The sequence below is a fragment of the Oncorhynchus clarkii genome, chromosome 16 (genome assembly GCF_045791955.1).
Source record: "Oncorhynchus clarkii lewisi isolate Uvic-CL-2024 chromosome 16, UVic_Ocla_1.0, whole genome shotgun sequence".
NCBI lineage: Eukaryota > Metazoa > Chordata > Actinopteri > Salmoniformes > Salmonidae > Oncorhynchus > Oncorhynchus clarkii.
The window spans coordinates 62,473,568-62,497,357 of record NC_092162.1 but is presented as its reverse complement, the minus strand read 5'-3'; the positions used below and the strand labels follow the sequence as shown (position 1 = coordinate 62,497,357).

The following is a 23,790-nucleotide window of genomic DNA, read 5'->3' as shown; positions in this document are numbered from 1 at the left end:
GCGCCGTAAACATGACGTCATACTCATAACACCGCGTTTTATGTTTTTTTTCTCACTTTTTTTATGCCGCGTTCAAAACAACTAGGAACTGGGTACTCGGAAATCGAAATCTCCGACATCCGACCTCAGTGCGTTCAAGACAACTGGGAACTCGTAAAAAACGCGCACAACCTGGAAAAATTGTTTTGAACGGTCATCCAACTCGTAATTCCAAGTCATAAACTCGGGCATCTTGCTTGAGCTCCGACTTCCTGACCTGAAAATCACTGACGTCATGATTTGACCTCGTATTTTTCCTTGTTCTCAGTTGTGTTGAATGCACCATTAGGCTAGAAAAAAATGTGTGACGTAGAGGCCAAGATGGCGGCCCCCCTCTCCACGATGAAATTTTGGAAACCGGGTAAGCGCAATATTGTTAAATTAGACAATGATTGCATGCATTTGGTCGTTTCACGTAAAAAGTGTATTAATTTGTGCATGTGAATTAGTGCGTAAGATATTTATTGCAGATAACCAACGTTTTTTCCCGCCTGCGTTGTGTTATGATCGCTAACGTTACTACTGTGGTCCATTGTCATTGATACTAGCTAGTTATAACGTTAACTAGCTAACGGAAACGTTAGTAACTATTTACTGCTATCTTGAGGATTGTGAACATATTTAAGTTTTCCAACATGACAAAACATACGTTGTCAAGCCACATTGGCTAGGATGTAAAGGGGTGTAGCTAACTAACTAGCTAGCTAGTTACTATCATTCGGTTCCCGCTCGGTTATGCATAAGGAGGTAAGGGGGATTTTGCACGTCCCTTTGCAGTAACAATATATCTACAGCTATATTGGCCTGTCATCATATCAGGCGTTAGTTATGTAAACGTTAGCTGAATCCAAGCTGTCAGCAGCATTTCACTATGCAGATAAACAATCTGTGGTATTAGGTAATCTTATCAATGTTGTATTTGTTTCATTGCGACGTTGATTATGGTTGATCATGAATTTACGCCGTTCTTTGATTATACTACATCATCATCGTCTGTGTCTAAGGTTCGGAGGCCCCCGGGATATCGGAGGAGCGGCATGTCACGACAGAAACGACAGGCTCCCCCATCATTTTCAACCCTCACACCGCGCTGTCCATCGAGAAGCAGCGACAGAAACTTCCTGTTTTCAAGGTTGCTCATCAACTCTCATTAGTAAAGTGTTTTTTATTGTTTCGACTAAATCATAGGAGCCCTGTTGACATGTCTGCCATGTTGTTTTCAGCACAGAAACAACATCCTCTACTTGGTGGAGAGTTACCAGACAGTGATCATCGTAGGAGAGACAGGATGTGGGAAGACTACACAGATCCCCCAGGTTTGGATAAGCTAATATACAGTAGCCAGGCTTGACAACGACAGAGTTGGCTCAAGCAGCAGTTCATATGTGGCTAGTTCTAACTTAATATGAAGATTTTGACCATTCTCATGAAGTAGGACAGATTAATATAGAAGTTGGGGTTGGGGAACACTTGACTCATTACTGTGGAGAATACTATGGACACCCCAGTCTTCCACTAGCGAAGCTGAGTTTTTTTTCCAGCCAGTAGAACAGCCTCCAGGCAGGACACTGCAGCAGTGGACTGATACCCTTCACACAGCTTCCTTCTTACAGAGCGGGAGAGTGACCTTGTCCGCTGCTTACTAGCCATTTTCTCTTCTATGCAACCAGGGTTCGGAGCAAATCAAGTGGGACTTAATTTCTGCTGAGTAGGCTGTCCTAGACTTTATATTGATGCCCCTCGCTCTCTTTCTCTCTCACACTCCCCCTTGTCCTCTGTCTTTCTCTTGCTCTTCTGCATCCCACTCTTCCCCTCTCTCTTACCCCTTCCTTTCTTTCTCTACCTCAGTATTTGCTGGAGGCTGGCTGGGCAGCTGAGGGGAAGGTGATTGGTGTGACACAGCCTCGTAGAGTGGCTGCTATCTCAGTAAGTACTCTTATCTCCCTCACATTCTCCTTGAGCTCTGCTGGCCCTTTGGACCGCTTACTGCCCTGAATATCAAATAGTCCCTTTTATCATTTTAAAGAGTTGCAAAAAATGATATAACTTCATTAAAATAACTGTATTTTGGCACTTTTTTAAGAGACAGTTCTGCCTGACTGAGGTTGTTTCCCCTCTCTTCCTGTCAGGTAGCCAATCGTTTGGCAGAAGAGCGTGGAGCCCTGTTGGGGCATGAGGTGGGCTATACCATTCGCTTTGATGACTGCTCTGACCCCCATGCCACCCGCATTAAGGTACTACACTCAGCCTGCTGCCATGTCCCCTGACACATAGTGGTACCATAAATTCCTTTTGTTGGCTGTTTTCCTTGTGAATTTTCTCTTTCTCTCTCAGTTCCTGACAGATGGGATGCTGGTGAGAGAGATGATGGCTGATCCTCTACTGAAGAAGTACAGGTGAATAACTTCACTAACAAACTGACCTAGTATTGGCTATGCAATACTAGCCTCAGACTGAATATCAATGGTGGATTCATAGTCTGGGTTCATCCTGTTTTAACCCCAGGGATCTGTCTATCTTTCCTCCTCAGTGTCCTAATGCTCGACGAGGCCCATGAAAGAACCCTTTACACGGACATAGCCATCGGCCTGCTAAAGAAGGTAGCTTCTGTGCATGTCTCCTTTATTAATGCTGGAATCCTTAATTGAAACGATAGCAAAGTGTTTACCTTGCCTATGTTCTGGTAAAACGCTGAGGGATGGGCCTGGAGGAATGAAACCACTCTTCAACTCAAAGCCACAGCTATGGATCAGAGGACTGACCATCCATGATATAAAAACTTGAGTTATGAGGCTATGCAATGTTATATTGACTGCTTTGCCTTATTTTTGCCAGGTCGCAGTTGTAAATGAGAACTTGTTCTCAACTAGCCTACCTGGTTAAATAAAGGTGAAATAAAATAAATATTGGAGTATAACAAGCTTATATTTTGCGTTTCTGATTGGGTGCGGCCGTTGTACTAAGCTCATCGGGCATTTATAAGTTATGTTCTTCAAGAATCAATGGGCGTATGTTTAATTTAGAAGTCAAGAAATGTATGTAGCAACTAAGGATTCCCAGCTTTAACAGCTCTATCTACTTCACTGTAATGTATTTCCACTGACCGTGCATTCAGTTAGGCTAACAATGCATATGAAATCTATTAAATCAATTAAATAAAGCTTTCTCCTCGTTTCATCCTTCTCTAGATTCAGAAGAAGCGCCGAGACCTCCGGCTGATAGTGGCCTCTGCCACTCTGGATGCCAAGGTGATTCTCTGATTCATTAAGATGGACAGATATGCTTCAGTACAGAGAAACAAAGGAACTGGGAGAGATGAGCTGATGTCATGAGAGACCACAGTGCACTGACATCTGAAATGTACTACCAAGATAGTGCAGACAGATGAAGATGCAGTCGGCTCATGACTGCGTCAGTCAGCAAGCCAGATGGGACATCAGACTGTATTTTTTTTGTTGTTGTCTTGTGCAGAAATGGTTTTTATGTTCGCCAGCTCAGCAATTTTTGCTTCTTAGGAATTTTTCAGAATTGCTGTAGTAATTCTGTTCCCTGTGTAGCTCAGCCAAATCTCACTTTAGGTACAGTTAAATTTCACATTTGCGAATACAGTTTTGATAAAGTATCTATTTTGTCTTAGAAACAAACAACTCCTTTGTTGTGGTCATGCCAGTGACAAGCCTGTTTACCTGGCTACATCTAACCCACTCCTATGTTATCAACTTGGCTGCAGAAATTCCAAGAGTTCTTTAACCTGAATGAGACTGGAGATCCTAACAAGGACACGTGTGGAATTCTGACGGTGGAGGGACGCACCTTCCCCGTTGACGTCTTCTACACTGTCAGGTATTCCATGGAATTCTGAGCGTCTCTTCTGTCTCCAAACCTGTCACATATGATCACATTCTACAGCCCCACATAATTAATGTTTCACTGGTGTCAGAATTAATCAAGCTCAGGACAGACTGAGTTGAGCATCTCCTCACATTGTCTGCGCTCTCTTTCTCTCTGTCCCCAGCCCAGTCATTATACACTGTTTCCCCAGCCCAGTCATTATACACTGTCTCCCCTATCGCTCTGTCCCCAGCCCAGTTATTATACACTGTCTCCCCTATCGCTCTGTGCCCAGCCCAGTTATTATACACTGTGTCCCCAGCCCAGTTATTATACACTGTCTCCCCTATCTCTCTGTCCCCAGCCCAGTTATTATACACTGTCTCCCCTATCTCTCTGTCCATAGCCCAGTTATTATACACGGTCTCCCCTATCTCTCTGTCCCCAGCCCAGTTATTATACACGGTCTCCCCTATCGCTCTGTCCCCAGCCCAGTCATTATACACTGTGTCCCCTATCGCTCTGTCCCCAGCCCAGTTATTATACACTGTGTCCCCAGCCCAGTCATTATACACTGTCTCCCCTATCTCTCTGTCCCCAGCCCAGTTATTATACACTGTCTCCCCTATCGCTCTGTCCCCAGCCCAGTTATTATACACTGTGTCCCCAGCCCAGTCATTATACACTGTCTCCCCTATCTCTCTGTCCCCAGCCCAGTTATTATACACTGTCTCCCCTATCGCTCTGTCCCCAGCCCAGTTATTATACACTGTGTCCCCAGCCCAGTCATTATACACTGTCTCCCCTATCTCTCTGTCCCTAGCCCAGTTATTATACACTGTCTCCCCTATCGCTCTGTCCCCAGCCCAGTTATTATACACTGTGTCCCCAGCCCAGTCATTATACACTGTCTCCCCTATCTCTCTGTCCCCAGCCCAGTCCCAGACTATGTGAAGGCCACAGTGGAGACGGTGCTGAAGATCCATGAGACTGAGGATGATGGAGATGTTCTGGCCTTCCTCACTGGACAGGTGTGTTTCTCTTACGGTTTGATTTTGAACTGGGTACTTGTTGTCATGTGACCTGTGTGTGACCTGTGTGTGTCCTGTAGGAGGAAGTAGAGAAGGTGGTGTCTCTGCTCCAGGAGCAGGCCAGGGCTCTGGGCCGTCTCGGCATGAAGAAATACCTCAAGGTGCTGCCCATGTACGCAGGCCTGCCCTACACTGACCAGATGAAGGTGTTTGAGAGGACGCCCCCTACTGTCCGCAAGGTGAATTTCAATCTGCCTCTGTACTCCGTCCCAATGTCCCTACGCAGTGGTCATCAACCCTGATCAATGGAAAGTTAAATTAGTTGTTTTGTTAATGGGCTGGCACAAAAGCCTGCACATCTTCTAGTTCTCCAGGACCAGGGTTGGTGAGAGCTGGTCTAGTGGTACTGCATATGATGCATGTATCATATCAGCGTCCTGAAGAGATGCAGCGTCCAACATAAAGGCTTGTCCTCTTGTCCGGGACAAGTAAAAACTAATGGATTTATTTATTTATTGTTGGACAAGAAGAATATAGATTTTGGTTGTCTAAATGGACAAGAGAAAAAAATCACACATCCCAATATCAAATAATTACTCTGATCAGAGAGGCTAACATTGGAATACATTTTTTTATGTACATAAATAAAAAAAAGCCTACAGGGACTTCAGAAAGATTTCACACAGTGGTCTTCACGGATCCAAAAAGTTGGACCGGTTCTGAAATAGACCTGGGTCTTTCCCACCTGGACCCGATAAGCATACTTTTTAAAAATATAGAGAGCCATTCCAAACGAACCCAAGGACATCTAGACTCCTTCCATATAGTCCTAGGTGGATCCCAGTCCGCTCCAGGTGAACAAAGCATCAGAAAAGCTACTTTATTAACCAGAGCTGATAAAGCACACAAGGAGGGAGAGAGGTTCCACTAGCAGACGGGGGAGGGGGCATACTGTGAGGGAGGAGGGGGAGGAGAGACGGAAACCAACCAAGCCGACTCGCGCTATAATAGACTAAGGGCTGCCATAGCTAGGTTATTTATCATCAAATATGATTGCATAGTACCTGTCTTGGATTGCATCGAACCAGGAGAAGCTAGTTAAGCTAGCTAGCTAGGCTAACTGATGCTGCACTTCATACACTTTCTCATTTTAGTTACAAATAACTCCATTCAGAATATTAAGTAGCAGCCTGCCTACCTGTTTGCTCTTGGTCGTTGTAGCCTATCCTTCTCCTTTTTACTCCGTAATTTTAATTCCATCTTTCACTGATTAGATATCTCCTAACTTTTGCCACACACTGAGCGATGCTCTATGACTGTAGCCTATTGCCGCTTTGATGACTTATGATTGACCAAGAAAAAGTGCTGCTCTTGTGAAAAGCACTCTCATTTACAGCAACAACCTGGGGAATAGTTACAGGGGAGAGGGATGAAGGAACCAACTGTAAACTGGGGATTATTAGGTGACTAGATTGGGAATTTAGCCAGGACACCGAGGTTAACACCCCTACTCTTACAATAAGTGCCATGGGATCTTTAATGATCCCAGAGAGTCAGGACACTCGTTTAACGTCCCATCTGAGAGATGGCACCCTACACAGGGCAGTGTCCCCAATACCTGCCCTGGGGCATTGGGATATTTTTTAGACCTGAGGAAAGAGTGCCTCCTACTGGCCCTCCAACAACACTTCCAGCAGCATCTGGGCTCCCATCCAGGGACTGACCAGGACCAACCCTGCTTAGCTTCAGAAGCAAGCCAGCAGTGGTATGCAGGGTGGTATGCTGCTGGCATAAAATGTATTTCTCTACTGCAGCAGTCGTGTTTGGATCTGTATGGGCCGGACAAGTCAGTTAAAGTCAGACCTATTGGTAAATTTAACAAAGCAGACATTGAATATCCCTTTTGAGCATGGTGAAGTTATTAATTACACTTTGGATGGTGTATCAATATACCCAGTCACTTCAAGGACACAGGGGCCTAACTCAGTTGCTGGAGAGGAAGGAAACCACTCAGGGATTTCACCATGAGGCCAGTGGTGACTTTAAAAGGTTGGTGTTTAATGACTGACCGGAGAACGCTGAGGATGGATCAAATCAACAACATTGTAGTTACTCCACAATACTATTGTAAATGACAGAGTGAAATGAAGGAAGCCTGTACAGAATAAAGATAATGCTAGTTGATTCTGTTGACTCGAGGAACGGTAGTGTTCAGGTCAAATGGTCACGTTAGTGGAGGCGGTCATCATGTTGAAACTATTTAACCATAAAATGATTTGTTTTAAAACCTGGATGTTTTATGTCATTTTATGAAGCATGTCTTAACTTGTTTCAAAGTAGCCTAAAATACGACCATAGAAATGTTGAGGGAATTACTCTACATGGCCAAATGTATTTGGACATCTTTTCAAATTAGTGCATTCTGCTATTTCAGCCACACCTATTGCTGACAGGTGTATACAATTGAGCAAACAGGCATGCAATCTCCATAGACACACTTTGGCAGTAGAATGGCCCGTACTGAAGAGCTCAGTGACTTTCAATGTTGCACCGTCATAGGATGCCACCTTTCCAACTAGGTAGTTCGTCAAATTTATGCCCTGCTAGCGCCACACAAACTCACAGAATGGGACTACTAAGTGCTGAAGCGCGTAAAAATTCTGTCCTCAAGTTACAACACTTGCTACGAGTTCCTAACTGCCTCTGGAAGCAACGTCAGCACAATAACTGTTCGTTGGGAGCTTCATGAATTGGGTTGACATGGCCGAGCAGCCGCAGCAAGCCTAAAATCACCATGCGCAATGCCAAGCTTCGGGCTGGAGAGGTGTAAAACTCGCCACCATTGGACTCTGGAGCAGTGGAAACCTGTTCTTTGAAGTGATGCACACTTTGCCATCTGGCAGTCCGACAGACAAATCTGCATTTATCGGATGCCAGGGGAAAGCTACCTGCCCGAACGCATAGTGCCAACTGTGAAGTTTTGTGGAGGAGGAATAATGATCTGGGGCTGTTTTTTATGGTTCCGTGAAGGAAAATCCTTTACGCTACAGCACAATGACATTCTAGATGATTCTGTACTTCCATCTTTGTGGCAACAGTTTTGTGGAGGCCCTTTCCTGTTTCAGCATGACCATGCCCCCGTCTACAAAGTGAGGTCCATTCAGAAATGGTTTGTCAAGATGGGTGTGGAAGAACTTGACTGGCCTGCACAGAGCCCTGACCTCAACCCTGTCGAACACGGGATGGAATTGGAACGCCGACTGTGAGCCAGGCCTAATCACCCAACATCAGTGCCCGACCTCACTAATGCTCTTGTGACTGAATGGAAGCAAGTCCCTGCAGCAATGTTCCAACATCTAGTGGAAAGCCTTCCCAGAAGAGGAGAGGCTCTTACAGCAGCGAAGGGGGGATCAACTCCATATTAATGATTTTGGAATGAGATACTTTTGGACATGTAGTGTATTTTATAATGCTTAATATGACATTGAAACCAGCATTTTTCTCATGTTCTATTGGTTTTAAATCAATGTTATTTTATTGTCCAGCAGCCAAAGGCATAATCCTAGTCATATTAGTGAACCATGCTAGTTGATGATAATCCTAGTCATATTAGTGAACCATGCTAGTTGATGATAGTCCTAGTCATATTAGTAAACCATGCTAGTTGATGATAATCCTAGTCATATTAGTAAACCATGCTAGTTGATGATAATCCTAGTCATATTAGCAAACCATGCTAGTTGATGATAATCCTAGTCATATTAGTGAACCATGCCATGCTAGTTGATGATAATCCTAGTCATATTAGCAAACCATGCTAGTTGATGATAATCCTAGTCATATTAGTGAACCATGCTAGTTGATGATAATCCTAGTCATATTAGCAAACCATGCTAGTTGATGATAATCCTAGTCATATTAGTGAACCATGCTAGTTGATGATAATCCTAGTCATATTAGCGAACCATGCTAGTTGATGATAATCCTAGTCATATTAGTGAACCATGCTAGTTGATGATAATCCTAGTCATATTAGTGAACCATGCTAGTTGATGATAATCTTAGTCATATTAGTGAACCATGCTAGTTGATGATAATCCTAGTCATATTAGTGAACCATGCTAGTTGATGATAATCCTAGTCATATTAGTGAACCATGCTAGTTGATGATAATCCTAGTTATATTAGCAAACCATGCTAGTTGATGATAATCCTAGTCATATTAGTGAACCATGCTAGTTGATGATAATCCTAGTCATATTAGTGAACCATGCTAGTTGATGCATCATTAGATCTCCCCTTAATTTCTGATGGATATTTTAATCTGTGGGCTTTTGAGAACGGTGTTTTCCTGCCAATTGCGTTTTTTAAACATTTGCAGCAGTATTCGCCAACTGTCGGCCCGCGGGCTGGTGTTGGAGACCCTTTTCTAGGGGTGGGAGTAACGTGACGGGTGACTTTAACATTTGGACAAGTAAAAAAATCTTTCCTAATTATCTGAAGGACAAGTGGCAAAAAAAAGTTTGTCAAGCCCTCAGATGGCAAAGAATGCTTTTATACCTCCGCTTGGACATAGGACAACCATGGGTATACGGTAAGCTTCCTTAAGAGGACCGAGCCATGAAAACACTTTGCCACAGGATGAAATGATCTGAGTGGCTGAAGCATGTGCTTTATAAAAGCCCTGTATTGGATATACAGGAGTGGGTGGTCTATGTTAAAGCGCTCTCTCTGGTTCTCTAAGGTGGTGGTGGCCACTAACATAGCAGAGACGTCCATCACCATCAACGGCGTCGTGTTTGTGATCGACTGTGCGTTTGTCAAGCTGCGGGCGTACAACCCTTGCACTGCCATCGAGTCGCTGGTGGTCACGCCCATTTCCAAGGCCTCAGCCAGTCAGAGGGCAGGACGAGGGGGACGCAACCGAGCCGGGAAGTGCTTCAGACTATACACAGGTGTGTATGTGTGAGGGAGGGAGTGGGGTCTCTGTGTGTGTTATCGGAAAAGGCCATCGGTGTGGGGGAAAAGTGTCAAGACAGCTCTAAGCTTGCTCAGATCAGCCCTGTGCTGTGGTGTGTGTTCTGACCTGTCTGTGTGCTCCAGAGGAGGATTTTGAGAAGCTGCCTGCGTCCACGGTTCCTGAGATGCAGCGTACCAACCTGGCCCCTGTCATCCTGCAGCTCAAAGCTCTGGGCATAGACAACGTGCTGCGATTCAGCTTTCTCTCTGTGAGTCCATCCAATACAATGTGTGTACTTTGTTTTGAGCACTGTAATCTTGGGTTTACTCAGATCTAAACATTTTCGGAATTTGGACAGATGCTGAAGTAGTCTGTACACAAGATTAAGAGCACTGTGAAAGGCTCACAATTCTAAAAGATGGTGAATTGACTCAAAGAGCACCAAAACTGGTTGTCAACAAATTATTAACTTTGATAGCCTGTGTATTAAACTAACTTTATAATTGTTCCTACTCTAGCCTCCTCCAGCCCAGTCCATGGTCCAAGCACTGGAGCTGCTCTACGCCCTGGGGGGTCTGGACCAGTATGGTCGTCTGACTGACCCTATGGGCGTGCGTATGGCAGAGTTCCCCCTCAGCCCCATGTTTGCCAAGATGCTGCTGGAGTCAGGAAACTTTGGCTGTTCCAAGGAGATTGTTACCATAGCAGCCATGATGCAGATCCAAAACATCTTCATGGTGCCAGCCAATCAGAAGAAACCAGCAGTGAGTGTTGCAGATGTCTTCATGTTGAATGCCCAGTCTAAAACATTCTGTTGTGCAGATCTGTATGTCTGTCTGTGCTTCGAGAAGCACGGCATCTACCATCCTAATCACCTCTCGTCTCCCCCTCTGTCTGCATGTTTCTCTCTCTGCTCCCATCCTCCTCCCTCCTCCATAGGCGCGGGAGCATCGGAAGTTTGCTGTGGCGGAAGGAGATCATCTCACCATGCTCAATGTCTACGAAGCCTTCATCAAGGTGGGCACTGCCACTGTATGGGCCACTGCTAGGAATGAAGCCTTCCGTTTAGCAGCGATCAACCTGAATCTTTTTATATGAACATGGTCCATGAACAGTAAAGCACTCTGCTGAATGATATAACATTTTAGATTTATATATTTTCAGGACTTGGTGCTAAAGATCAGCTTTACTAATCATTTGCATTCCTGAAAACTATACTAAACAAAAATATAAATGCAGCATGCAACAATTTCAAAAATTGTACATATAAGGAAATCAGTCATTTTAAATAAATATATTAGGTCCTAATCTATGGATTTCACATGACTGGGAATACAGTTACGCATACAGATAGATACCTTAGGTAGGGGTGTGGATCAGAAATCTGTTGTGACCACCATTTGTCTCGTGCAGCGCGACATATCTCCTTTGCATAGAGTTTTCGAAAACGATGTTGGAGGTAGCTTATGGTAGAGAAATGAACAATCAACTCTCTGGTATCAGCTCTGGTGGACATTTCAGCACGCCAATTGCACGCTTCCTCAACTTGAGACATCTGTGGCATTTTGTTCTGTGACAAAACTGCCCATTTTAGAGTGGCCTTTTAGTATCCCCAGCACAAGGTGCACCTGTGTAATGATCATGTTTAATCAGCTTCTTGATATGCCATACCTGTCAGGTGGATGGATTTTCCTAGCAAAGGAGAAATGCTCACTAACAGGGATGTAAACATTTGTGCACAGAATTTGAGAGAAATAAGCTTTTTGTGCGTATGGAACATTTTTTGGGATTTCAGCTCATGAAACATGGGACCAACACTTTACATGTTGTGTTTATATTTTTGTTCATTGTAAGTACCCGTGTTATTTTCCAGAGGGAATAAAACCTAAATGGTTTTAACCTAAAACTGGTTTGTCTCTAACCCCCCACCTCGTCCATCTAGCACCAGAAGAGCTCTCAGTGGTGTCAGGAACACTTCCTCAACTACAAGGGTCTGCAGCGAGCCATGACTGTACGAGAACAGCTCAGGCGACTCATGAATAAATTCAAGGTGCCACGCACCTCCAGCGAAGGTGTGTATACCCCACATTTCTGTCCTGTTTGTATCCTTTATGTGCACCTCTTTACGGTGTTCAAATTGAATTGGTTTTTTGTCTTGTCCAGGTGACCCGGATGTGATCCTGAGATGCATTGTGTCTGGGTTTTTTGCCAACGCTGCCCGCATGCACCACTCAGGATCCTACAGGTGACTACCAACTACCTGAAACACTATTGTCTGTTGCTCATTGCTTTTGCCTTGACTAAGTTCAATGTCTCCACAGTTAATTCATCCCTTCCTCACACCTTCTGTTTCCCAGGACTCTACGGGATGACAGAGAGCTTCACATCCATCCAAACTCCGTGCTGTTTGGAGAAAAGCCTACGAAGTGGTGAGGATTTGGCTTTTACATTGGTCCAAGGGTTCTCAAACCTCTCCCCGGGGACCCCAGAGGTTTCATTATGTTGTTGTAGCCCTAAACTAGCTCAGCTGATTCATCAAGGGCATAATGAATAGTTGACTGAATCAGGTGTTTGAGCTCTGGAATAGATCAAATATGTCTGGGTCTCAGAGGAGAGGAATGAATCTCCTATATATGCGTCTAACACTGCCTTGTCCTCCCCCAGGGTTGTCTTCAATGAAGTCGTGCAGACCTCTAAGTACTACATGCGTGATGTCACAGCTGTCGAGTCCTCCTGGTTGGTCGAGCTTGCTCCCCACTTTTACAAGCAGGCTAAGGTAGGAGAAAAACACTGTCTTTCTAATACTCTACTCTTTTTGTTCTCGCCTGTTTGTTCTGAGGAAAGTTTTAAAAAAGCACACCCATAACACATTATGTACACTACCTGACCAAAAGTATGTGGACACCTGCTTGTTGAACATCTCATTCTAAAATCATGGGCATTAATATGGGGTTGGTCCCCCCTTTGCTAATATAACAGCCTCCACTCTTCTGGGAAGGCTTTCCACTAGATGTTGGAACATTGCTGTAGGGACTTCCATTCAGCCACAAGAGCATTCGTGAGGTCGGGCACTGATGTTGGGTGATTAGGCCTGACTCGCAGTCTGCGTTCCAATTCATCCTAAAGGTGTTCGATGGGGTTGAGGTCAGGGAAGTCAAGTTCTTCCACACCGTTCTCAACAAACCATTTCTGAATGGACCTTGCTTTGTGCATGGGGGCATTGTCATGCTGAAACAGGAAAGGGCCTCCCCCAAACTGTTGCCACAAAGATGGAAGTACAGAATCATCTAGAATGCCATTGTATGCTGTAGCGTAAAGGATTTTCCTTCAATGGAACTAAGGGGTCTAGCCCGAACCATGAAACAGCCCCAGACCATTATTCCTCCTCCATCATCCGTCAGTTGGCACTATACATTCGGGCAGTTAGTGTTTTTTTTCCTGGCAACCCAGATTTCGGACTGCCAGATGGCGAAGCGTGATTCATCACTCCAGAGAACGCATTTCCACTGCTCCAGAGTCCAATGGCAGTGAGCTTTACACCTCTCCAGCCAATGCTTGGCAATGCGCATAGTGATCTTAGACTTGTGTGCGGCTGCTCGGCCATGTCAACCCATTACAGGAAGCTCCTGACGAACAGTTATTGTGCTGACGTTGCTTCCAGAGGCAGTTTGGAACTACCACTTTGCGGCTGAGCCACTTTTGCTTCTAGACGTTTCCACTTCACAATAACAGCACTTACAGTCGACCAGGACAGACATTTGACAAACTGACTTGTTGGAAAGGTGGCATCCTATGACAGCCACGTTAAAAGTCACTGAGCTCTTCAGTAATGCCATTCTACTGCCAATGTTTGTCTATGGAGATTGCATGGCGTTGTGCTCAATTTGATACACCTGTCAGCAATGGGTGGGGCTGAAATAGCCGAATCCACAAATTTCACGGGGTGTCCACCTACTTTTTGTGTATATATAGTGTATACATGCGTGCAACTGTCCGTAGGACCTTGTTTTGGATCTAATTGTGTCTTATGCATGTAGAACAGTCTATTGATGTTCTGTGTGGACTCCAGGAAGAGTATCTGCTGCTTCAGGAATGACTAATGTGGATCCTAATAAAACACTACCATATATGTTTATTTTCGTCTTTCTCTGATTCACTCTATATCCCTCTTGTTCTCTCTCTGTCTGTATCTCCTTCTCCCCATCTGTTAGCATGGGTCACTAACCAGCAAGAGATCCAGGGTCCTCTGAGCTGGTTCCTGTCTGCGCCTCTCATAACTCTGACCACTACATCCTGGTTCCAACCCCTCACCCAGAGAGGACCAGCGTTAGGGGAACAGAGTCATGGGAAGCAGGGTACTGGGTAAGACCCGAAGAGGAGAAAGGAGAACACCCCTCCTAAACCTACACTGTGCCCCCCCATCCCCATTCTGATACCCTCTTCCCCTTTATCACCCTGTACAAATCTGTATTATATATTTATTTCCCATTCCACATGGCAGTCACTAGAGGGTCATTCTGAAAGGGACAGAACAAATGAGCAAGTAAATGGGATGTTTGTTCTGAGTTTACTGCGTTTTGGCTTAGATCAAATGTAGGATCTGTTCTTATCAGTTTAATGTCTGATAGTTATAATATGGTTGGAGAGCTCCATAGTTCTGTCCTTTCCAGCATGGCCAGCTAGACCAGGTCCCATCCACACCTGTACATATAGAGACCAGGCAGGCTCGGGTCCAGGGAATGGCGGTACCATGCCTGGTCCTTGGTTCCATGGTTATTTTTTTATGGCTTTGGGCTCAATTCAATCGAACCCTGTAGTATTTACGCAGTAGCTCTTTTTCCCCATGGTCAAATAAAATCCCTACCAACACCAGCTAGACTCCACAGGTAGATGCTTCCAGTTTAAGATAATCTGTGTGTGTGTATATGTGCAGTAATTTGTAAAACCAAGATGCTGTGTAAACATTGCTATGGGGGGTTTGATTTGAATCGTGGCATGGCGCGGTAAATAAATGAAGACTGAGTGTGAGGATGTGAAAAGTTAAAAAAAATTTAAATTATTTTTTTTGGTGGTGGGGGGGGGGGGGGGTGCAAAAAATGTGTATCTTATTTTGTAATAATTTGCTCCTCTCCTAGACTGGGTGCTCGTCTCATTCTACTGTAGCTGTCAGTACCAAGGCTAGCGGTCTCCTTTTTCCAATAGTTGTCTCTCTAGAACAGGAATCCCCAACTCCACTCCTGGAGAGATACGGGAAAAGCAGGGTTTTGTTCCAACCCAGCCTCAACACAATCGATCAACTACTCATGGTCTTCAATCTGGATCACGTTTAGCTAAATCAGACGTGTTCGGGCTGGAACAAAAGCCAGCACACCTAATGGCTCTCCAGGACCAGAGTTGGAGAACCCTGCAATCTTCAATCATAAGTGTTTTGACTCAGTGGCACAGATCTATAAGCTTGTGCCACAGATGGAAAATCCATTTAGGATTTGATTTGTGGACCCAGAATGTAGCGTTCTGGGTTATTACTGTGAAAAAGACCTCTTTGCTTTTAGACAGCGTCTCTACAACTCTTTACTACTGTCTATCTCAAACATAGTGGCCTTTTTAACCGTTCTGTGCCAAATGATCTAACCATATTTCACATTTCATTTTGGTATGAAATGTGCAAATAACCCATCAAGCATTTTAAGTGCAAAAGAAGCAATCAAAACTGAAAAATGTAAGTGCCATTTTTCCATAGGAATAAGTGCATTCAGAGATGCATGTGAAGCCTAAAAATGTAAACATTTTATATTTTTGAGCCATTTCTCTTTGGCCCACCACTGTTTCCCTATATCGCCATTGGTTGTGGTTTGCATAAATCAGTTGTTCTTTTGTACACCGTTGTCAGTGTCAAGACCAGTAATGTTCAACAGAAAGGAAGGCACACATTTTTATGGGTCATTGCTATCTTGGTTCCTTTGGATGTCCCTACCCATAACCCTAACCTTAACATTTTACATTTTAACTTCAATGGGGGGGGGGGACGTCCGAAGGATACCAGATAGCATGGCCCATTTGAAGTATGTTTCACCCCATATATTACAACAAACCCTGCTCCTGTCTTGATTTGCTCTTCCTCTTTGTTTTTCTCTAGGATTGCTATTATTATTGGGTAAAAAAAATGCCCCCCAAAAGCTTTAGAGTAAGAAAACAAACAAGACCATAGGACCTGCTTTGATTTCAGTAAGGTTGCTGTCCTTACTTTGACTTAAGTCTGCATGATTTTAACTTTCAATTCCTTGTCCTTTCTAGGTACAATGAACTCTGGAAAACTAACATACCATAGATGATCCAATGCAATCTGAATAGTAGAATGACTACAAGTGAAATACTCTTGCATGTTAAATGGTAGTCTATTAAGGACACTGCTAAGATCACAATGTAGATTTGCACAAATGTAGTTGACTGTGAGATGACTGATGTTCCTCTGTGCTGAGAATCTTGATGCGTCTGTCACAAAGCCACAGTGTAATCTGTAGTCTGTAGTTGCCCAGCTCTGATAAGCAGCTGTATCCCTCCACATCTTGAAATAAAGCCGTATGGTCATGGGCTCAACTATGCCTGTCTGTGTCTGTTAAATGGTTTCAACTTAAGCAATAAGGCCTGAGGTGGTGTGGTATATGGCCAATATACCACGGCTAAGGGCTGTTCTAAGCACAGTGCTAGGACACAGTCCTTAGCCGTGGTGTATATTGGCCATATATCACAAACCCCTGAGGTGCTTATTGCTATTATAAACTGTTTACCAACTTAATTAGAGCAGTAAAAATGTTTTGTCATACTGATGTACTGCAGCTTTCAGCCAATTAGCATTCAGGGCTTGAACCACCCAGTTTATAATGACCATTAGATCAGTGTTTAGGGGAAAGTTCATCCTACACCTGAGTCCTGGGTGAATTTACTGGTGTCCTCAAATACTGGTGCTGTAGTGTACTTGTCCAGCAGGTGTCAGTGTTGTACTGTAAACTGATCTGGAATGGTTTCCAGTCCTACCAGTATTTCCTTTGATAGATGTTATTCCATTTAAGATTTAAAGCATATAATCAGTATTATTATGGGAGACAATGCCAGCATGTTAATAATGTAGTATGCCCAGTTTAAAAAAAAACTTTTTCTGTTTTCCCTACTCATCCAACAATGTACTGACAATTCTTGAAACAACCTTGCATTGGCATTAAAGACGATCTTCACGGGAATGCTCATACTTACACTGAATGAGATGTATTGTTTCAACTTCAGGTATTTTGAGTGTTTTAAATTACTAATGTAACCAACTGTATTTATCCTCCGATTAGGCAATTGAAGATTGTGGTAGGCATATGGCTGATGTTAGGCCCTGGTTTGTTTTTGTCTGGCTGATTAGGTTACAAATTATTTCATATTGGGCGGGCATTTTGGCATCTACCTGGCGCGTTGATTGATCTCTGACAGCGGTAAAAGGGAATGTGGGTAGAGTAACCTTACAGCGGGTAGCGGAAATGTAAATAAACTCTGGGATGACAGTAAGAGTGCGGCTGACTTCCTCGCTTAGCGCTCCAATCAGTTTGCAGAGTTGCGGGAAGAGCGTGCTCACGACTCTTGGGAATTGAGGGAAGCTGGCAACCTGGTCTCAGCATTTCGTATTATTCTGTATGTATATCCAAAACATTGCTTTAGCATGATATGTTTCGTATGGTATGTTACGAATTACAATGGCAATTCGTATATGTTACGGATTTTCAAAACGTTTGAAATGTTACAAATTACAATTTGTTGTGGGTAACGTTAGCTAGGTTATGGGTTAGGGTTAAATGTAGGTGTTAGGTTAAAGAGTTAGGGAAGGGTTAGCTAAAAAGTTATATGCAGTTGATAAAATCGTGAAGTTGTCCGTGATGAGATTTGAACACGCAACCTTTGGGTTGCCAGCTGTTCACATATGTCCACCCTGACCAACCACCCTCCTTTCATCTTTACCTTAAGTAACCTTCTGTCTTACGTAACCATAACAAACATATTGACATTTCAATATCCCGGATTTATATGTACTATGTTATGTCTGGTCTATCAGACCAGTCTGAGGGGAAAGAGAGCCAGAGTGGTGGGTCTTCTACTGAAATGTAAGAAAGAGACCTAGGACCTCTTGCGAAATTAACTTGAAATATGTTGTGACTCTTAAGGATGGCACTGGCAACCACTTGGTGGAGTGGAAGGAGGGAGTCATGGCACCAGGCTTTTTTGTTGTTGTCTTGTATGGTTTTTATTTTCTTAACCCTAACACACTTTTTTTTAAACGCCTGCTGCGTAAATGATCCTAAGCTGTTATGAAAGTCACTCTGACACTTCACTTCAAAACCGTTTTATATAGCCCTGCCATACCTGGAAGATACCAAAGGCCTATAGGTAGGCTAAATATGATTAGCCTAACCCTAACCCTAACCCTAACCCTTTTTATATAGCCCTGCCATACCTGGAAGATACCAAAGGCCTATAGGTAGGCTAAATATGATTAGCCTAACCCTAACCCTAACCCTAACCCTTTTTATATAGCCCTGCCATACCTGGAAGATACCAAAGGCCTATAGGTAGGCTAAATATGATTAGCCTAACCCTAACCCTAACCCTAACCCTTTTTATATAGCCCTGCCATACCTGGAAGATACCAAAGGCCTATAGGTAGGCTAAATATGATTAGCCTAACCCTAACCCTAACCCTAACCCTTTTTATATAGCCCTGCCATACCTGGAAGATACCAAAGGCCTATAGGTAGGCTAAATATGATTAGCCTAACCCTAACCCTAACCCTAACCCTTTTTATATAGCCCTGCCATACCTGGAAGATACCAAAGGCCTATAGGTAGGCTAAATATGATTAGCCTAACCCTAACCCTAACCCTAACCCTTTTTATATAGCCCTGCCATACCTGGAAGATACCAAAGGCCTATAGGTAGGCTAAATATGATTAGCCTAACCCTAACCCTTTTTAACCCTAACCCTTTTTATATAGCCCTGCCATACCTGGAAGATACCAAAGGCCTATAGGTAGGCTAAATATGATTAGCCTAACCCTAACCCTAACCCTAACCCTTTTTATATAGCCCTGCCATACCTGGAAGATACCAAAGGCCTATAGGTAGGCTAAATATGATTAGCCTAACCCTAACCCTAACCCTAACCCTTTTTATATAGCCCTGCCATACCTGGAAGATACCAAAGGCCTATAGGTAGGCTAAATATGATTAGCCTAACCCTAACCCTAACCCTAACCCTTTTTATATAGCCCTAACCCTAACCCTAATAGCCCTTTTTATATAGCCCTGCCATACCTGGAAGATACCAAAGGCCTATAGGTAGGCTAAATATGATTAGCCTAACCCTAACCCTAACCCTAACCCTTTTTATATAGCCCTGCCATACCTGGAAGATACCAAAGGCCTATAGGTAGGCTAAATATGATTAGCCTAACCCTAACCCTAACCCTAACCCTTTTTATATAGCCCTGCCATACCTGGAAGATACCAAAGGCCTATAGGTAGGCTAAATATGATTAGCCTAACCCTAACCCTAACCCTAACCCTTTTTATATAGCCCTGCCATACCTGGAAGATACCAAAGGCCTATAGGTAGGCTAAATATGATTAGCCTAACCCTAACCCTAACCCTAACCCTTTTTATATAGCCCTGCCATACCTGGAAGATACCAAAGGCCTATAGGTAGGCTAAATATGATTAGCCTAACCCTAACCCTAACCCTAACCCTTTTTATATAGCCCTGCCATACCTGGAAGATACCAAAGGCCTATAGGTAGGCTAAATATGATTAGCCTAACCCTAACCCTAACCCTAACCCTTTTTATATAGCCCTGCCATACCTGGAAGATACCAAAGGCCTATAGGTAGGCTAAATATGATTAGCCTAACCCTAACCCTAACCCTAACCCTTTTTATATAGCCCTGCCATACCTGGAAGATACCAAAGGCCTATAGGTAGGCTAAATATGATTAGCCTAACCCTAACCCTAACCCTAACCCTTTTTATATAGCCCTGCCATACCTGGAAGATACCAAAGGCCTATAGGTAGGCTAAATATGATTAGCCTAACCCTAACCCTAACCCTAACCCTTTTTATATAGCCCTGCCATACCTGGAAGATACCAAAGGCCTATAGGTAGGCTAAATATGATTAGCCTAACCCTAACCCTAACCCTAACCCTTTTTATATAGCCCTGCCATACCTGGAAGATACCAAAGGCCTATAGGTAGGCTAAATATGATTAGCCTAACCCTAAAACGTTTCAACATGAATGCTTCCGTACAGCATTTTAAATATACCCATTTAGATGATTTATTCAATAAAGACAAATGCTGACCATAATAGTTTTATCACCAGCAAAATAATTTGTAAACCAAAAAGATACCAGACAAAGTAGTGCCTGCACAGTGAAATGGCCACTCTGTCCTGGAGAGAAACCCAGATGTAAGTTAATGGTGATGTTACACAATAATATAATGATACTTTTATAACAATGTGCTGCACCGTTTACATTTTTTTATTATCCTTTAAGCTACTAGTTTTGATGTTTGTAGCCCACTATCACATTTCTCTAGTAAAGGCTTCTTATCACAATGAACGATATCAGCACATTGCCTGCGATAAGTGACCGGGATGATGTGTCGATAGTCACTTATCGTCTCAGTTCTAGGGATTTAGTATTGAGAAATTTGGGGACACGCTTTCCTGAAGGAAGGGTGTAATGTACTGACCTTAAACCAACACGTAAACACTTCATCAGGGATCGCTTGGCGTAATGGTGTTAACTTGACAGCCCCTGTACCCAGGTTTGAGTCCTGGTCAGGGCTAACCCCCGAATTCAATAAAAAAAAATTAACAGTAGCCTAATAGATATCAAGAGTAAACGGGGTTCCTTCTAATGGTTAGAATTATTTTAACTTTTGACCAAACAAACAAGATGCTGTAAGGTGCTAACTGGCCACTAGCCTAATTAGAATAAGGACAATAACCATTAGCTCCAATGATCATTCTACGATGAGTAGCCTAGTTAAAAATAACTATGCTGGTTGGCAGTCTGGCAGATGCTGTCCAAGCCAAGGTGAAGGGATAGAGCCGGTAGTTTTACAACAAACTGGTAGCCTGATGAGCCCCATGTGTATTCTCAACATTTCAAAGATGTCCACGCTCCCTCATCTAAAGAAGATTTACTGTCTCTAAAGGTATCTCACTTCAATATCACTTACAGCCCTATTGATAAGAAGTTATCGTGACAGTTGTCATCCCAACCCTGTTGATGGGATATTCTACCTCGGTGTCTAGGCGAGGAAGGAGTCACCCCTCTGTCCTTGATCTAGGCTGCATTTCTGCTTTAGCTTACATCTAGGTGTTCGGGTCTGTAAAACAGTATTACCAAACCTGCTTTCCAGTTCCACTCAGTTGCCCATTCTAGTTCTCCAACCATGGGATGACAGGAGGAGTGACAGCCACATCTGTTAGTGATTCATAGTAGCCCATTGGACCACAGGATTTAGACGAGGCAGCAGTTTGAACAGGTTGTGTGTGTCAGGTCCACTGTCTTCCTTTCTGTGTTTTAGACCCCCATTAAACAATCATTGACGTGTTTGAGTCCATTTGAAGAATGTTTAACAGTGATCAAGTGTTCTGGAGGGGAGGCATGTTATGTTTAGATTGTAATTAAGGCCTACCCCCCCCTGTTCAAAGTTTACACATGTTTTGAAAGAAAACAATCTGGTTATTGTTTCCTATCTGTCATTCAAGCGAAGTGTCCACGTCTACACCTACATGTTTTTTTGTCACTATGAACGTGTAATTGTATAAACAATATGTCAGTTGATCAATAATATACAGCAGGTTAGTTGAGGTGTAGTCTTGGAGGGTGCTGAGATTAGTTGAATTTCATTTTAGCTTCCTATTATCAGTTTGTTTTTCATCTCTTGTAAGGAAAGGATAGCTGTTGTAAAAATGTACAGATGCTGATGAATTTGAGTTAAATCTGAGTTGGGGATGAGATAAGGTTCATTACAGCTGACCGTTTCATAGGTATGGGTGTAAGTTAAGTTGTATACCGAGAGGCAGCTTGTACCCATCAGATCATTATTCTAGGGCTATGAGAAGTGTCTAGAGGTAGAGGGGACTGACACATTTCGTTGACATCCTAGACCTAGATAGTAAACCTGTGGCAACATATTGGCAAATATAACCACTCACATGATGGTCTTCCATCCTGTTTGGCCACACATTAACATACCTTAAGGGAACATTTTGGCATTTCGTGTATGATCAGTGAGAAAGTCCATATTGCAAATGTACGGTCCCTTACTAGACGTCCGAAATCGTTTGTAAAATTCGCGGTCGGCGTCGGGCCGTGCGGTAGGGCCAGACCTACCGGGAAGTCATCAAATGAACTTTGTCGGACATTCGGTTTCCGTTTTATAAAATAAACAAGTTTTTGACCGTTTTTCCGCTGTCCCGGAATTTCCCACAAGAGGGCATACGGAATCATATGGCAATTTGGCAAAACATCACGAATCACGACGGGGCCTTATCTCGAAAACGGAAAATATTTCGAAGCCGAAACTCGGTGAGCGTAGGTTTGGCATAATGGGCAGTTGGCCCCGAACAAGATGGCGTCCAGGCCTCGACGGTTTTTGAGTTATGGCCGTTTTTCTGGGATTAAAGGTCCTAAATGGAAATAGAGAAATTATTTTTCCACTTCAGGTCAAAGTCAAGGAGCCTCCGGTGTCAATAAAAAAAAAAACAGCCATTTATCTATCGTCATTTAAGAGAAACGGAACAATGACATCTTGGTGATGGTCACAAATAGGCGTTTTTTTTTTTCAACGGTTACAGATCCAGTTGCAGGGTGTTCATACGAATCTTTTTAAAGTGTGCTGCGGAGCTCTGCGAGATTTCTGTGATTTTCTATGATTTTCTGAAATAACACACACATACTAAACCCTCCGTAAATAACTCAGTTCTTAACGTAAAGACTTAAAACTCAGGATTCTGTAAAAACATACCCCAATGAGGATATGTGGTGAATTATAGCTTCCTGTGCCAACCGGAAGTGCCTTAAATGGTGTCTCAGGGGCTGTTTCGAAGGGTTAAAAAAGTCAGATCTGTCCAAAACTTCATATATGTGATTAGGCAACCCCCATGAACTGTAAATCAGTCATTTTTCCCCAAAAAATTCAAAGGAAAAAAAAATCACACTAAAACACAACTTGAATGGAGGGACGTATTGGGGTGCGTAGAGACAGACAGTGGCTGCAATAGTTAGCTTTGTTCGAGCTAAAAAAGAACCGTCAGACCTAGAGTTCCGAAACTTTAGAAACCTGTTCTAGACCTCCGGTCGATGGTGCGTGGTGAGTTACGTGGCTCTAGACGGTTCTCGGACCGAGAAACAGCCTCGTACATTTGCAATACCTTCAATTCATTTTGACCATTACGAAAATGACGACGTTTAGAAAAGTCTCAGAGACGCAAGGCTAGGTGCATTGAAACCGGCTCGGCCCATAGAGACGGACCCCAACGTTTCTGTCCGATAGCTCGTTCAAGGACCCCGTAGCAAGGCATGGAAAAAAGTGGATTTTCAGCACCAATTAGGGTTTTTCTCGGACGCCAAATGACCTATCGAGCCGAAACTCGGGATTCGGGGTCGCCTCACATAGGACTTCACATAATGTCCGAACTGGACCCGCAGCTAGAACGTAACTATGTGTTTTACCTTTTTATTATGTTTTAAACTAAAGGCGCTGTGAATTATGGGACTGCTCTGACATATGTGATAGTTGGCTTCTAAATGAGTAGTAAAAAGTGGGTTTGGTGTCATAATGACATCTAATTGACTGATGGACACTGACTTGCTAGTTGAC

At 43.4% G+C, this 23,790-nt stretch overlaps 1 protein-coding gene and 1 pseudogene across 1 annotated transcript; both read left to right on the top strand.

The window, feature by feature from the left end:
- Positions 1 to 314: 314 nt before the first annotated feature.
- Positions 315 to 16,458, top strand: LOC139368875 (DEAH-box helicase 35). Its single transcript, XM_071108321.1, has 20 exons — positions 315 to 400; positions 1,044 to 1,171; positions 1,263 to 1,355; positions 1,888 to 1,965; positions 2,169 to 2,273; positions 2,374 to 2,435; positions 2,570 to 2,639; positions 3,228 to 3,287; positions 3,770 to 3,882; positions 4,805 to 4,901; positions 4,982 to 5,140; positions 9,646 to 9,856; positions 10,005 to 10,129; positions 10,380 to 10,625; positions 10,801 to 10,878; positions 11,804 to 11,933; positions 12,025 to 12,106; positions 12,219 to 12,290; positions 12,526 to 12,637; positions 14,073 to 16,458. The coding sequence occupies exons 1-20, from the start codon at positions 340 to 342 to the stop codon at positions 14,109 to 14,111; spliced, it is 2,121 nt and encodes a 706-aa protein (XP_070964422.1). The 5' UTR covers positions 315 to 339; the 3' UTR covers positions 14,112 to 16,458.
- LOC139369040 (U2 spliceosomal RNA) lies at positions 14,423 to 14,528 on the top strand (annotated as a pseudogene).
- Positions 16,459 to 23,790: the final 7,332 nt, after the last annotated feature.

Excerpts from the sequence above, each read along its gene's own strand:
- LOC139368875 (XM_071108321.1), top strand. The coding sequence starts at position 340 with ATGTGTGACGTAGAGGCCAAGATGGCGGCCCCCCTCTCCACGATGAAA. Across the intron at positions 2,274-2,373 it reads CCCATGCCACCCGCATTAAG|TTCCTGACAGATGGGATGCT; the intron begins GTACTACACTCA and ends TTTCTCTCTCAG. Across the intron at positions 12,107-12,218 it reads CACCACTCAGGATCCTACAG|GACTCTACGGGATGACAGAG; the intron begins GTGACTACCAAC and ends TCTGTTTCCCAG.